The 16869-nt window shown below is 41.9% G+C and overlaps 1 protein-coding gene across 1 annotated transcript in view; it reads right to left on the reverse strand.

Moving 5' to 3' along the window:
- LOC111147703 (SOGA family member 3) overlaps positions 1–15764 on the reverse strand; it is a 76080-nt gene extending 60316 nt beyond the window's left edge. Inside the window, exons 1-4 of the mRNA XM_022503936.1 lie at positions 15630–15764; positions 12285–13396; positions 11600–11824; positions 9480–9638 (exon numbers count right to left, since the gene is read on the reverse strand). Of these exons, the coding sequence (XP_022359644.1) occupies positions 9480–9638; positions 11600–11824; positions 12285–13379 (1479 nt within the window). The 5' untranslated portion in view covers positions 13380–13396; positions 15630–15764. The remainder of the gene's footprint in view (positions 1–9479; positions 9639–11599; positions 11825–12284; positions 13397–15629) is intronic.
- Positions 15765–16869: the final 1105 nt, after the last annotated feature.

Consider the following 16869-nt stretch of genomic DNA (forward strand, 5'->3'; position numbering starts at 1 on the left):
CTTTCTTTCTTTCTTTCTTTCTCTTCCTTTCTTTCTTCCTTTCTTCTCCCTTCCCTTCCCTTCCCTTTTCTTTTCTAGTCTTTTTTTTTTTTTTTTTTTTTTTTTTTCCTGTAAGGGTTTCCCTTCTGTGGGAGAAAACATAATTTTCCTTTGGACACCTTGGAAGTATTCTCTCAATGTTTCTTAGTGCGTTTTCTAAATGTGTGCTAGAGGTGCCGAACTTAGGAGAGTCTAAGAGAATTAAGGTCCCTAAAGATGGCAGGTCACTTGTGGTCTGGAAGAAGACAGAGGTGCTTGTGGAAGGGGCACCCTGTGTCCCAACAGTGTGGCTGGGTAGCATTGGCCAGTGGAGACTATGGGCTTGGAGGCAGGCGGACCAGTGTGGACCCTGCCGGCTTACGAGTGATATTAACTTTGCTAAGCCTTGAGTGTTTACCTCTATAATGAAACTACTTTTTTTTTTTTTTTTGAAACTACTTTTAAAAAAAGATTTATTTATCTGAGAGAGAGAATGGGGAAAGGAGTGGAGGGAGAAAATCTCCAGCAGACTCCCCGCTGAGCATGGAATCAGAGGCAGAGCTTGATCCCACGACCCATGAGATCATGACCTGAGCTGAAACCAAGAGTTGGATGCTCAACTGATTGAGCCACCCAGGTGCCCCCCAAACGAAACTATTAACAACATCATTATACATGAGGTATCTGGCACAGAGATTGGTTTATAATTAGCACTCAGTGCTTGTAGCCACTGAGCAGCGGCAGCCCTGGGGTAATTTCCCTTGTCTGTCCAGGCAAATTAACTGCTGAGCTGACTCTCTCAAACATCAGAGATTTAAAGCAAATAGTTGAATAGTCTTTGGGAGTGACAAGATCTGCAGTCTGCAGTCTTCTCTCGTTCTCTAAACCTGCATTCTGCATTGTTTCACCAAAGGATATAGAAGTCAAACACAGAACTGACATGTAGGGTGTCAGGGTTTTCCTCTTGTTTTTGAGCTCTTGTCTTCATTTCCCATCCCAAGACTATGAGACCTTATTCCAGGAAAGGCTTGTTGTTTCTGGGGAATAACGGGTTTGAAAGAAACAAGGTAGAGGACTAGGAGTTTCTAGGAGATAGCAAAGTCTCAAGAGATCTCTAATTCTGGAAGCAGGGTGAGCCTGGATTTCCTCCTATCTTGTTTCTATTATACTCAGGCCCCATGGAAAGAGTCCTGTTTCTGAATCCTATTTCTTGTTCTCTACAAAATAGGGCCTGAAATACCTCTCCTACTTTCCACATATTCTCTCACTCAAAATTATTTATTCTTTGTGGCCTTTGTGTCAACAATTTCTGATTGTTGTGGGCAAGATGCTGAGTAAGACACGATTCGGTTCTTACTCCCAGAGGGTTTATGGTCTAGTGTGGAAAAAAGATATATACAAATTAAGAATGGAATAATGGTTGTTATTATATTACAGAACAATATGGTCTAATTGATTAAATGCCAGGCAGTGACCTGGATGTTAAGGGTACTACAGTGATCAAAGCCGGTGTCAGCCTCATCCTCGTAAATTTTCCATTCTGAGATAATGAACATCAAAGCATTCAGTATAGTAACACACATGTGTAAATATTGTCAAAGTGCAACTTCTACAAGGCTGTCTTTTCTTTTTTTAAAAAAGATTTTATTTATTTATTTATTTGACAGACAGAGATCAGAAGTAGGCAGAGAGAGAGAGGAGGAAGCAGGCTCCCCACTGAGCAGAGAGCCCGAAGCGGGGCTCGATCCCAGGACCCTGGGATCATGACCTGAGCCGAATGCAGAGGCTTAACCCAATGAGCCACCCAGGTACCCCACAAGGCTGTCTTTTCTATCAGAAAGTAATTAACTTGAGGTCAGGGACTACCCTCATGGTTACACTAACTGTTATCTTCTTATATACACTATATATAAAAATATATATATATACTCAATAAAATGTTTGCTAAATCAAACAAACTTTGCTAAATCAGATCAAACTTTTTGGTTTTTAGCTCTGAGGATGATGTTGAGGCAGAGAGATGCTATTTTCTGCACCACTAAAAGCGGGCCCTTCTCAGGAAGTCAAGGGTAGAGGGGAGTGGGAGAGAATAATGTTACGAATTATCGCCCCAAAACCTAAAGTCACCACAGGAACTAGCTGGGTCACAGTTACACCCAACAGAGTCCCTTAAGGAAAAGACTAGTTGTTTAATGGGGGTCAGTTCTACATGAGGTTTTTCTCTGTCACACACACACAAAAGCCTAGTGACCTCAAAGAGATTTTTATTGTACTCTTGGAAACATAAAGACTTGAACCTTCAGAAAATCTCAGAAGTCATATCATTTCAATAATAGCAAAATTAAAATGTTTGGATGTTTAGCTGATGACTTCACTCATTTAGGACAAACTCTGAGTTTAACACAACATCCTGACATCTGTGTCTTTGTATGCTCTGGGGGCAGGGTGTCTATATGCCCATATTACAGTAGGCAATAAATAGTATTCAATAAATATCTGTTGATTGAATAAGGGAAAAGATAATTACAATAATAAAAATAATAGTAGTGAAACAGACTGGCATGCTTGATTATAAATAAAACTTTCAAGGAGAATAGAGATGAATAACAAAGTAGAAAATGACATTTTTATGGAAACTTGGAGAGTATTTAGTTTAACTTCTACATTTATGAATAAAGACGATACATTTCAAGTTATTTGCTCAAAGTCAGTTTCTAGATGCCATGACATGTGAACTTTCTAATAAACCACACTCAAATTCACAGCTAATGACAAAATGTCTAGATGTTCTTTTCTGCAAAAGGGTAATTCTTAATTTATAGACTGGATAGATGAGAACTGACAGTGGTTATGAAGGCTCAGCCATCCACCGGTTGTCATGTGAGCCATCTACCGGTTGTCTGTTTATAATTGTGAACATTTTCCTGTACTAGGATTAATTTTCTTCATGGTTGCTCTGAAGGCCTCCTATAAAGTTGACATTGCCTCCATATCCAGCCACAGTTAGGAAGCAACTTCTCTGAATTTTTCTCTCCCTGCCTCGACTGCTACTGAGCTCAAAGCTGTTTCACACACATCCCTTGGATTAAGTTTTCTTTCCTCTGTCCAGAATTCTTACTTGACCAAAATTTTAAACCCTTAGTTCAAGGGTTATGATTTATTGAGAACTGTTTCAAATTCCTTTTTAAGGTAGGTTAGAGAAAGAAGTTGGAGAAGTAAACAACTCTAATACCTGTGTCGGTAAAGAACTTCCATGGAGATATTTAAACATATATAAACTGCTCACCTCTCACACACAGATCTCTCAAAGTTCAGCCTAGAGCCCCAGGACCTCGTTAAACTGGTAGTGTACATGGTTGGAGACTTAGTTGCCATCGATATGGTTCACCAGCAAATACAACAAAACTTTCAACATACTTTTTTTTTTTTTTTTTTTTAAGTAGGGGCTTTAACTCAGGATCCTGAGATCAAGACCTGAACTGAGATCAAGAGCCAGATGCTCAACCAATTGAGCCACCTAGGAGCCCCTCAACATACATTTATTGAACAGGATCTATGAAGCCATGCCATTGCAAACATTGTAATTAATAGATATTTGAAATGGGAATGAATATATAATCAAAAGGAGATGCTTAATTAGGAGATTGAATGAATATATAATCAAAAGGAGATGCTTGAATAGGTTTTCATTTTACAACCAAGTAAACAGATGATTATCTGAAACTGTCACAGTCACACGAGGCCAACTCTTGCTTCAAACTCACAGCTCCTACCCCACACAGTGAGACACTTATGTTACAACTCAGTTTTAATACTGATCTTCTTGGAAGATAACAAAGTTATTACAAGAATCTCATTTATATTTATACAGTGCCTTGGTGCTTTAAGAACATAAAGTTCAAAATCCCAGCCAAGACACAAACTGGCTGTAGGAAGAATCCTTACTTTCAAAAGCGTTGAAACCCTTGTGCTTTTCATTTAAATAAACAGAAACTTGAGGTTTACAATAAAAGTTCAATATGTTTCACAAAATACTCCACCAACGGGGATTGTCTCATCAACAGGGATTTGCTTTTGCTGGGGGCTTGGCATCTGGATAAAAGAAAAAACCCACTAATATAGGACTGAGTCTAGGGAATAACTTCAGAGTGCATACAACTGCATATGTAATTTCATGAAAAAAAATCCGATTGAGTTTACAATTTCCAAATAAATACATCTTCGAAAACACTACCCAATATATAGCAACCTGGAAAACAAGGTTTCTTCTGCTTACCAGGCACATTGTTTTTTGCTTCTAATTTAGTCCATATTATTCCTGCCTAAGTTGTTCAACAAACCACTGCTTCTGAGAAGATGTGACTAAAGTAATAGTGTTTAATTGATGCATTTAAAAATATTTATGGAAATTTCATTTAAAAATGTCAATATCTGCTCTTCTATTTTTCAAATTACAACTACCAGAACCAGGGGGAAAATATTTGAATGCCAAAGAAATTCCCCCTTAAAACCATCTCTTGGACTGCTTCTTTACTGATTTATCACTCGGCATTTCATTTTTGAACTTTATAACTTAGATTAACATACCCTATCAAAACCAATTAAAGTTACACTTATTTATTTTATATCAAAAAATAAATAGGCAATACTAAACATGCAGGACAAGAATTTATTTATTAGCGATCTGTCTGTAAAGAGAGTCTGAGTAAACAGATATGTTCTTTATATACTTAAAAAAAAGACACTACTGTTGAAATTTATGGTACTAATTATTTTTGTGTTCTAGAATGAGAGTTCACTGTAATAGATAGGATATATTAACCAAGTGCACAGAAAACAAAAGTCCCAAGATAGATAGTGCTATTGCAGTAGGCGAATTAAGAGCCCTCTAGGGCAAAGACCAGGAAAAGTTAAGAAAATTATTTTAAGACTCTTGCATGAGGTTCAGGGATGAAACAACACAAAGAAGATAGATTCTGAAATAAAAAGGATCAAATAATCATTTATCATCATCATCATCATCATCATCATTACTCTTTCTTCCTTTCCAACCAACCTCAAAGGTCCATTTCTTTCCTCAAATGTCTGTTACCAATGCTTTTCCAAGTGTCAGATCTTAAAGGCGACATGAGAAGACCCCTCCCTTCTGAAGAGCACAAGGGTTTCAGAACTCTCAAAGTAAAGTTTCTTCCTACAGAAGAAGGACTTCATGAAGGGCAGTGACCTTCAATTAGCTATAGCAGACACTCGGCCCTCAGAGAGCCTCCTCCATATCTTCACTATATGCTATTTGTGCATTAACCTGTCTTGGCATTCAAACCATGAGTTGTAGTTTCCATGAAATAACTTTTGTAAAAACCTGTCTCTGGTTGCTTGTGATGCTGAAAAACCGTCATTTTCCCTGGGTTACATAAAAGTAAAGGCATTTTTCTACTGCAAGAAAGCATAGTGGTAGTAGCAATCAATGTTTTGTAATCGGATGAGAATACCATTAAGATTCTAAGGCTGCATCCTAAGAGGTCCCTCTTGTTTGCAGCTGGCAGAATACCAGTTTCAGTACAAGCAATGAGTTGCAGTAGACTTGTCTAATTACCTCTATCCTGCCTCTACTCAACTCTTCTTACCCCAGTGCCTACTCTGTACTCTCAGAGGAAGAAGATAAGCAGATGGATGTGAGCAGGTGCAGAGGACCTTGTGTAGCCACTAGCCTTGAGAGCAATTGGTCAACACCCTTGAAGCCAATTAAACTCTTAATAAATGGCTTCCAAACTCCAGCAGATGGCCTATTGGTCCCAGTTGTGCAGTTCAACATCTATTTGACTCCATATAAGAAACTAAAAACTGAGAGTTAGAGCATTGCTTCTCTCTAGTATATTCTACTTAACATTTTATGATTTTACTCCATAACTAGTGTCTTTTCTTTGTAATGGAAAGTTTGGCCTCCTTCTGTTTTCTCCACTGATTAGAATGCCACAAAGGATGACAGTTGTGTGATTAACACTCACCAAGGACTTGAATAGGTTTTCATTTTACAACCAAGTAAACAGATGATTATCTGAAACTGTCAGTCACACGAGGCCAACTCCTCCTTCAAACTCACAGCTCTTACCCCACACAGTGAGACACTTATGTTGCAACTCAGTTTTAATACTGATCTTCTTGGAAGATAACAAAGTTATTACAAGAATCTCATTTTAATGAGACATTTCTGATTTCCAAATATATTTTTACACTACCCTTTCTATTCCTGACTCTTTTCTGAGCACTATGAAGGTTAACCTCAAATGAATGATTTCAGAACTTTCCTGTGAGAATATTTTTCATTTTTCCTTTATTGCATTTAGAATCCCCCAGATCTTTGTCTTCTACTCTCCTGTTCTTCCTCTCTATTTCTATTTCCTTTCTCCACTGCCACCCACTTTCTCAAACTGGGAATACTATTGTAGAGCTCATCTTTTTAATCAAAGGTTACTTTAAAAGCTAATATCCTGAATACATGCTCCTAAATTCCCTCCACTTTTTGTTATTGTTGTTGTAGTCTCTAATCAGGGACTGGAGTTTGGCTTTTAGAACTCCAAGGAGAATGTGAATTTCCTTTTTGGCATGAACATATACCCACATTGTTTGATGCTACAAGAATGTTTTCCCAAATCAGAGTCAGAGCCCTGACTGACAAAGTTAAGGGAAGAGTTTAGGTAACAGAATCAACAAAACACATCTCTACAGTGATTCTCCTGAGGGCATTCTCAGGTTCTAGCCCTCCTTCCTGGTCGCCAGACTATTCTGGCTTTTATTTTACAATGGCAGAGGTCCCATCTATCTGGCTAATGGATAGTCTACAGGCATTTTCCCCTTTTCTGGACACAGAATGGAATCAGGAAGCTCTTATGCCATTCTTAAATCCAACTTTCAGATATTCACTTAAAAAACATTCACATGATACCAAATCACAAAGTATTTCTCTTTCATTCCTGGTCATCAAATGAAGTTTGTTTTGACTTGAATGTTCTTAATTGTATAAACAAGGAATATGGGAGAAGGCAAGTGCGGTATGAACATGGAATGGAGCCTAATGTAACTGACAATGAACTTTCTCTTTACTTGCTTATAAGAAGGTGTTTAATTGCTATGGTTATAGAATGAATTGGGTCCCCTCAATTCACATGCTGAATTCATAACCCAGAGTACTACAGAATGTGACCTTTTTTGGAGATAGGGTCTTTACAGAAGCAGTCAATCTACAATGTACGACCTACAATTAGGTAAGTCCTAATCTACAACAACTGATGTCTATAAAAGAGGAAATTTGGACATAGGCATTTATAGGGAGAATGCAGTGTAAACATGAAGACAACCATCTACAAGCCAAGGAGAGAGGCCTGGAACAGATCCTGCTCTCCTAGAGAGTAAACCCTGACTACACCTTGACTTTGGACTCCCAGCTTCCAGAACTGTGAGAAAATAAATGTCTATTATTTACACTACCCAGTTGGCAGTACTTCGATACAGCTGCCCTATCAAACTAGTAAAGCTGCCTATTTCCTTGTTTTTCCTGGAAATTAATTTTTTTCATTTTTTAATTTCAACTGTACATTATTGTTTAAGAAGCATATACTTCACATAATTTCATAGTTAATCTCTTAACATTAGGGAAAAAAAAAATCTATGCTACTCTTTAAAGATAATGTCCTGGACTTCATGATAAAAGTCATGATAGCTGCAGGAGATGCTGAGAATCATTAAGACAACATTTTACAACTGAATAAACTGAGGCAAGTTTGAAGCTTTTTAAGTCACACAGTTAGTTACATGGTAAAGATGGTCACATGGCTCCCAGTTTCCATGTTTTCCTCCTGTAGCACACAGCCGTCCTTGGGTATTAGCCAGGAATTACATATCATGAAAATGGTTTTGCCCTAATTTGTCATGTTAAAAAATGTTTAAAATCAGGATAATATAATAATAAATAGAAACTTAGATCACAAAATAGTTTACCCCACTGAAACTATTACATACAAATTCCTGACACATATTCTTAACCAGACTTGATATTTTTTTCACTGTTACATTGTAAATATATTTTTATACCATTTTGAGATAAGCAAAGCAATGCAAGGTGCAATAATTCAGTTAGTCCATGGAAAGGTTAGGATTTTCATTTAAATTCTGCATATTTAAGCAGAGGACAATGTCCAGAGGACCATTTGTGCATTTGCTAATTCTCAACAATAATTTTCATAAGTTGCACATATACTCTCAGGCAGTTTTCAAAGATGATTATTTTAATTCAGTTGCTACTTATCACAAAGCTAATTACTTCTTTCTTTATTTATTTTTATTAATTATTTTTATTAACATATAGTGTATTACTTGCCCCAGGGATACAGGTCTGTGAATCATCAGGTTTACACACTTCACAGCACTCACCATAGCACATACCTTCCCGATGTTCATAACCCAACCACTCTCTCCATAACAAAGCTAATCACTTCTTGATAAATCCTTTCTGTTTCTTTTCTCCTCCAATTATTTTCTTTGATATTAATTTTGTTCTTTGAGAAAATTTAGGGGAAATAGAAACTTCAAATACCTGATGTGGAAGAGGACTCTTGACTCTTCCCTCTACCCTAAAGGGTAAGAACTAAGATGAATTGGTCAATTTCAATTACAATGACATAGATTTCAACTCAAAACAAAGAAAACCTTTAAACAGAGCTAGGTTGTGACAGAATTGGCTAATGCAAATGAACTTAAAGGTCAGTCACTGGTAATGTTCTAAGCATCTGATCATTTGGGGGTTTTGTCATAAGGAGGATTCAAGCAATGATTCAATTCGATTCAATTAAATGATTTTTATGGCATTTCATCCTAAAAGTCTATAGTTCTATGAACTCAGTAGTAATCAGAGGACTATTTTTTCTTCTCAACACAAGACTTAGTCCTTCGTAATCTTGGACATCCTTTGTGTTTGTATAGTTGTGTAATTTTTTTAGCATAAATTTATTTATTTATTTTTTAAAAAGATTTACTTATTTATTTGGGGGTGGGTAGGGAGAGAGGGAGAGGGAGAAACCCAGGCAGAGTCCGGGCTGAGTGCAGAGCCTCATACAGGGCTCAATCCCACAACCCTGAGATCATGACCAGAGCCTAAACCAAGAGTCAGGAGCTCAACCGACTGCTCCACCCAGATGCCCCTCTTTAACATGAACTTAGAGGACAGAATGGAAACTCAGTCAGAGCTCATATATATCAAGTTAGAGGTAGGGCTGAGGTCAGTTTTTCTTTGCTACTTATTAATTTAGTATGAAGTCATGCATCTGTTAGTATATTGGGTGAGAACAACAAACTGATCTATAATCATTAAAAGATGGAAGTATTTTAACAGTCATATTTGTCCTGGGGATTCTTTTCTAAAGAACTAAATGTATATGTAGCAGAACATAAGATAATCAAATACTAACCTCCTTCATTTTTTCCAGTTCATTCTGTAAAGCTTGCTTTGCGATCTCAACTTCTATAAGCTGTTGCCTCAGTTTTTCATTTTCATCTTCTGTTGTTGTTCGCTTTTCTTCCACATTTTCCAATTCATGGTGAAGTCTGACAGATACATCCTTTGCAACCTAAGTTAAAGTGTTTTAACAATAATATATAATTAAAGACAATAAAATAGTGAGCTAAAGTTACATTCACATTAAAACTACTAAGAGCCATAAATAAATAAATAAATAAAACTAATAAGAGTTGATATACAAATTGTTTCTGCCATATACCAGTATGCTTTATATATAAGTCACTCACATATATAAATTATTTAACCATCACAACAATCCCATGATATAGGGACTATTACTATTCCTACTTTACAAATGAGGAAATGGAGTCTCAGAGATGTGAAGTAATATGCTCAAGGTCACACAGCTAACAAGTGGTCAGGTAGTCTGGCTCTTCACTCTGTTCCCTAAACCTCTACACTACACCACGTAATAGATGTTCAACTGTGATTCATCATGCGTAGAGAAATGTCACGTATCTCCTCTGATTCTACAACAACATTATATATTTCTGTTATTACTCATTTTCAAGACTAGAAAACAAAGTTTTCACAGGTGAAGTGTGAGGATTGAATTCTGATCCTATGAAATATGAAATCCTAGGAAATATATCGGTCCTTGAGATTAAGTTTTGTTTTGTTTTAACTACAGTGTACATTTTTGCCTTTGCTTTGGCGTGGTATTGTATAGTGGCTCAGGACATAGACTGTGGTTTTCTACTGGGTGGGGAGACAGCCTGGCCACCTATTAGCCAATTCCCAGGGCTGGGGGCTGGGCACTTTAGCTTTGAAAAAGTTCAGCTTCCATACAAGATGATGTTAGTAATAATTCCAACCTCATAGGTCCCCCTCCCTTTTTTTTTTGTCTTCTGCTAACATTTAGAGAGATAATTCACTGTTATATATAAGAATGCTTGCCACAGTGCCTGGTGCATCGTGAACACTCAACAAATGTTAGGAAAAGAAAAAAAAATAATACAATGACTTCCATTAAGTGTTTTCTCACAGCTTTCTATAAAACAAATATAGGATAATGACACTTGATTTTCATATCTTGAGGAAGTTAAAATAATTAAAATTATGTTTGGTTGTCCAAGGTTATGAAGGTAACATTGGTTTGCATTGTCAGTGAATCTGCCTACAGTCAAACTGAACCGAACAGGCCACACCTACTTAAAAAACGTATTTCAAGGTTAAAATTTCCACACTGGGGGAAATTCTCAAGGAACAGCTTCACATTAAGAATGAGGTTCTTTCGGGGTGCCTGGGTGGTCTAGTGGGTTAAAGCCTCTGCCTTTGGCTTGGGTCATGATCCCAGTGTCCTGGGATCGAGCCCTACATCGAGCCCCGCATTGGGCCCTCTGCTCAGCGGGGATCCTGCTTCCTCCTCTCTCTCTCTCTCTCTTTAAAAAAAGAATGAGGTTCTTTCATTTACTGCACTCGCTCTTTACTTCTCCACAAGGGGCGGTAATTTGGGCAGATTTTCTTTCATGGAGTTAGCAAAGTACAGAAAGGAAGGAGTCCTGAAAGAAGGAGGTTAGGGTGACTTGCAGCGAGAAACCCTAACTCTAATATCTTTCCAACGCTGTTCCTGTTCTGGTCTTCAATTCCTCTCCCTTCAGGAGTCTTCATCGCGCTGCTCTTGACTGCCTGATTTCACCTGGCCTTTGCTTGGAAGACAGCCTCTGGAGGACAGATCTACCAACGCCAGAGTCTGCGCTTTGCCACGCCCGCGTTTCTGCCGGGGGAGGCGCCCTCCTCCAACCATCTCTGGAGGAGTCACCGTTACTCCCAGGAAAGCCCACAGACCTCGCTTTCCTCAAGGCCTTCCACGCACACTAGACCCTTCAGACCCAGTGGTCTGTTCTTCCCTTTCTCCTGCCCCGAAGCCGGGTATTTCGTGGTTAGCGCTGCGAAACTCCGTGTCTTTGCTAATGACCAGTAAAGGCCTTTCCTCGCAAAGAGGTCTCTCTCACCTGCCGCCCCTGCCCCGTGCCCCCCACCCCCCACCCAAGCCCCGGTGCTGCAGACCTTGAGATCCTGCTCCAGGCTGCGCAACAGCTCCCCGTCGATTTCCCCAGTCTGTGCGTAGCGGAGCCTTTTGCGCTCGGCTTTGCGGAGGCGGTACTGCAGGATCCGGCAGTTTTTGTTGGCTCTCTCCAACTCGTGGCGCATTTCCTGCAGTTGACAGGCATCCTCCTCGAAGAAAGTGTCCCTCATCTCGTCCATCTCGGTCCTCAGCTCATCAATCTCGTTCTGAGGCGGTGACAGGCCGTGGGTCAAAATTAACCTCGCCCCCTGTCACCCGGACATGCACCGTACGTACCCCATGCCAACTCCAAATTCTCAGTTTTATTGCCCCCTCTCCATGAGACAGGAGTGACAGAGCTGAATGAAGAAGAAACTAGAAAAACGGGCCTTCTTTGGGCCTTCTCGCACTCTCCTACTCTACCTCTCTGCATGAAAAAGTGGGACAAACCATGATAATTAGAGAACGAAGGCCCAAATTTGGATTTAAATTAAAACCTGAGGCTACTAATCTTAGGCCGTTTTAAATCTAGAAAAGACCTAGGAGCCCCCTCCTCTTGTTTCTTCTTCCCTTCCCTTTTTAAGGCTCTCTAACAGGTTAACAGACTCTCACCCTCGCGGGACACGCCCTAATCCTCCGAGACCCACACCTCCCCTCCCCCACGGGGTTGCCCCCCACCCTTCTCACCTTGAGAGTCTCGTTTTCCTCTCGCAGTTTCTCCATCTCCTCCTGCATTTCTTCCTGCTCCTGGAGCTGCTGCGGGTGCGGCTGCGACGAAGGAGGCGCCGCCGCCTGCATGCCCCCTCCACTCGCGCTGCCCTCGGCGCTCTGCTGGGGGCCCTCCGCTGCCGCCGCCATTGGGGAGACTGAAGGGATTGCAAGAGGCTCGCAGATGGCAGGGGCGCCAGCGACCGGGGAGCTGCGGCTGCTGCTGCCGCCGTTCTTAGTGTGCATCTGAGCCGCGGCTGCCGCCGCTGCCGCCCGCTCTTTCTTGAGGTGGAACTGGATGAGCTCAGACTGCAGACATCCTTCCTTCCAGTAGCTCCCTCCGCCACCGCTCCCGCTCCCCACAACACCGCTTCCGGAGTTTCTGCTGCCGGGGCCTGGGGTTTTGCCCGCAGAGGATGGTGAAGGGGAGGCCCCCTCCCCGCCGCTGCTGCCCCTCTGCTGAGCGCGTACGCCTTTCCCTCGCCAGCCCCTGGGCGGCGGCGGAGGCTGCGGAGCGCCCCCCTCCCTTTCACCGGAGCCGCCGCCGGCTCCTCCTCCTTCCCCACCCCCTCCTCCTCCTTCCCCGAGCGGAGGGGGTTCCCCGAGTTTAGCGGACACTGGCTCTAGCTCCCTGGATGGCTCCTCCGACGGGCCAGGCCTCCTGCCGCCCACGGGGGCCAGGGTCGCCGCAGGGGCTGCTTCAGCACCAGCCGCGAGATGGACAGTTCCCGGAGCGGCCCCTTTGGGCGCCAGGGGCGCAGCCTTCTCCGCCACGCCTCCGCCTCCTCGGGCGCTGGTCGGAGGCACTGAGCGGCTCCCGGTCTTGTTGCCCTGCTGCTGCTGCTGCTGCAGCTGCTGCTGTCGAACAGAATTGAGTTTAGTGCCGGCCCCCACGGGGGACCGGGTGGTCGCGGTTGTCTGTCGGACCGAATTGTCCCTTAGTCTGGCAGGTGATTGAGCACGCTGCTGTTTTCTGCTGCTGCCCTCTGGGTGCAGTCGAGCCTCAGTGGCAGAGGTGGCTGCAGAAGCTGTGGCTGTGGCGGGGGCAGCGCCCCCCATCGTTGGCTGACTCATAGCGGTCTAGAAAGAATCTACCAGAAGAGATGAGAATGGTTCATCACCAGATCATTCTTTTCCCTTCTCAAATCCGCCAACCTTCCTTTCTAATCTGAGATAGAAACAAAAGAAGGGAAGCACACAACACGTCTGCATTGTTACGGAGCAAAGGGTGATTTCCCCGTAAAAGAGAAGCCCTAGAAAATCATGAAATTTGTAAAGCACTTAACAGAAGCCTTGAATTTAGGAAGAGGATGCAGAAGAGTCTATTTTCATTTTGTTGAGGGAGGCACCATCTCCAACTCACTCCATCTCAGTAAAATGATGATGATCGGAAAGCAGCTGAACCTAAAATTCTCACAGTAGCAGGTTCTGGCAATGGTGAGATATGGGTCAGAAAGGAATTGATGGGAAGGGAGAATTAAAAAAAAAAAGATGAGGGGATAAAGTCAGGAAGAAGCTTCAGAAGGAAAAGAAGTCCACATGCTAGAGTTGAATACCCTGCTTTTTCAACTTTGGTTTTCCTCCTTATTGAATCCGCATTTTAAAACCTAGTTTAGTAGAGAACATTTTATTTAATTACTATTCTCAATGAAAGGAAAGGTTCCTACAGGAAAGGTAGGAGTGTAGGTTCCTACAGGAAATTTGCTATGGATACATTTCGCAGACATGTCTGACTCTTATTGTTGTTCTTGGTTAGAGAAATTCACCCATTTTCTTTTAGACTAGAAATAAGACAAAAGTAATGAGTGGTTTTTAAATCAACTTCATTTTAAGAAAGTAACGGCATTCAGGATCATCTAGATGGTTTAGTTATTAGTAACCGTAAAAGCATTCTTCTTTAAGCTTTGGTAAACATTTTTTAAAATACTTTTGGAAAAGTTTATTTCCAGCCCTGCACAATGTCTTAAGTTACACGTGATGACTTCTACATTTATCAGAATTTATAGTTCTTGTGAGTCATTTTAGTTTTAAGTGTAATTGCCAGATAGAAGATATTTTCATTCTTAAACATCTTATTATATGTTATATATCACAGGTTAAGTTTATATCATAGGTAAAGTTGTACTTTTAAAGTGCCGGATTCCTTCTATGGAGCCAAATTCTGAGACAGAATGACCCTCCAGCCAAGAAACCTGGTGCATCCTTACTCATGGTGGCAAGATAAACCTCTATTGTGTATTTTTTCCAAGATAAATCCATCACTAGCTTTTAAAATCTGGAAAATAGCAAGCCATTGCCTCCTGGGTTCTTCTGCCTAGTGATCCAGCTACCTGGTCGACTGTCAGTTTGATGCTTTTCCCTTAGAGCTACCATCTCTCTTTAAAGCACCGAAAGGGGTATGACTAGGCAGAAAGTTCTGCTTAAAAAAAAAAAAAAAATCCTCCTATTAGGAGAAGAGATGCTTGCCAGTTATTTTACTAGCATTATTCCTGTTATTGTCCATTTTAAATATCATAACTTAGTGAACATGCAGCAATTCCTCATTTTATGAAGAAATATTACTGGAAGTTTCCTTCTGCCCCTGACTTTCTCTTTTGGGATCTCCCCCAACTGTTTAAAAAATAATGGCGAACAAAGAAGTCACTAAGGGGAGGGGCGCCTGGGTGGCTCAGTGGGTTAAGCCGCTGCCTTCGGCTCAGGTCATGATCTCAGAGTCCTGGGATCGAGCCCCGCATCGGGCTCTCTGCTCTCTAGGGGAGCCTGCTTCCTCCCCTCTCTCTGCCTGCCTCTCTGCCTGCTTGTGATCTCTCTGTCAAATAAATAAATAAAATCTTAAAAAAAAAAAAAAAAAAAAAAAAAGAAGTCACTAAGGGGAAAAAAGTTATCCACCAACTTATTTTCTACACGTTCTTCGGAGCCACATCCTCCTAGAATGTCTGGTCTAGTTCAACGGCATGGGTCATACTAATGCGGACCACTTAACCAAGCTATATTGCCAATGCAACCTTATTTTAGTTTTTGAATTAGGCATAATCACTTAGGAGCTGAGAGTCCCCTGACAACGTTTAAATTCGGCTCCCAGACAGCTCTAACCCAGGAGAAAGCTCAGGAACTCGGCTCCCACAATCAAAGGTACCATGCGGTCACGTGATTCTCACAAAGTGACAAGATGCTGTGCCTCTGCAAGGCTTCCCCCGTGGAAATCGCCAACCAAGCAACCCCGGATGGGCACAAAACAACAATTTTAATCTCAAATTTTATCTGCCCACTGACCCACCCCATCTCTCATCCCCATCCCTTTAGAAATCCAGAAGAACTGCTCACTTCTCTGCAGACGCGATGTTTCGAAGTTGCATCAACAGCGTTTTCCTTATGATCCTCCGGCGACTTCAGGGTTTATTTTTACGTCTTTTAAAAGGAAAGTTTAACTTCGTAGTATTATATGCGACTTTTTGGCTGAGCACGACTTTGGGCCCTCTCGCCCCAGTTCCACACCCACTCGATTTCTCCAGACAATGGCGTTAACTTGCAGGCTCGGCGGCTTCCAGAGCCAGTTACTTCCCGTGGTCCGCGACTCGGCTGAGCTGCGGCTCCAAGCCGGCGAACATGCGAGGTACCAAGCGGTGCCAGACGCTCCTCAGGAAGTGCACTGATATTCATGAGCTGACCTCACCGGACTGGGCAGGGGAGAGGGCGGGACTGCAAGGGAGGATAGGGTAGAAGTAACCAAAGAGAGGCTACTTTCATAAGGGAAGAGAAGAAGGCGGGGACGGGCCGGGGGGTGGAGGAAGGAGGGGGTGACAGGGGAGGTGGCTAGAAGACAAAAAGGCCGGAGCCACACCCGAGATGGAAGATCTGTAGCCGCGCTCCAAGTCCTTGCTTCGCTCCCATATCCTGTACTTGGCAGAGGATTCCAAAACCGCTCGAAATCGGATGCGCTGGTTTTCTGCAAAGCTTTGTCCTGGGCGGATCAATCTCCATCAATTATTCACTTGAGCTCTTTTCTCTGGGAGGCGTCTTCGAACAGCCTTCCCGGGCGTGACTGACGTCTCCTGATGCAGCTGCGAGGAGCTGGCAGGCGGCTGCTGGGAGTTCTCTTTGTTCGCTCACTTTAATTCTCGTACAGCCCTCCACGCGGTGCACCCTCCCCACCCCCAGCCCGGGCGGAGTCACAGACGTTGCTTCCCCGAGTAGCTAATGGTTGCCAGACCCACCGTCCCACAGACAAAGGGCTCTTGAGATGCCACCACCAATTTAGTGCAAACCTAATAAATATCGGTTTACAGAGATCGTTTACAGCGGGGTTGCCCTTGGTTTACACTCTTCTCTCCTTTATTAAATCCTCGTTTCTGTTGTGCATTCAGGAAGCAATTGCTAGAATCCATAATCTTTATAGTAGTGCATATGGTGAACAGAAATCATAGAGTGTATTTATAAAATAGGAGATTAAAGGAAATTCAGGGAGGAAAGGAAGGAGTTCAGAATATATGTCTTTACAATGTACACTAATCTATACTGTTCCACAATAGTATTTTTAAAATCCGACTGGAAAATTATTTTTCCT

The sequence above is a fragment of the Enhydra lutris genome, unplaced genomic scaffold, assembly GCF_002288905.1.
Source record: "Enhydra lutris kenyoni isolate GAN:26980312 unplaced genomic scaffold, ASM228890v2 scaffoldscaffold17, whole genome shotgun sequence".
NCBI classification, from domain to species: Eukaryota; Metazoa; Chordata; class Mammalia; order Carnivora; family Mustelidae; genus Enhydra; species Enhydra lutris.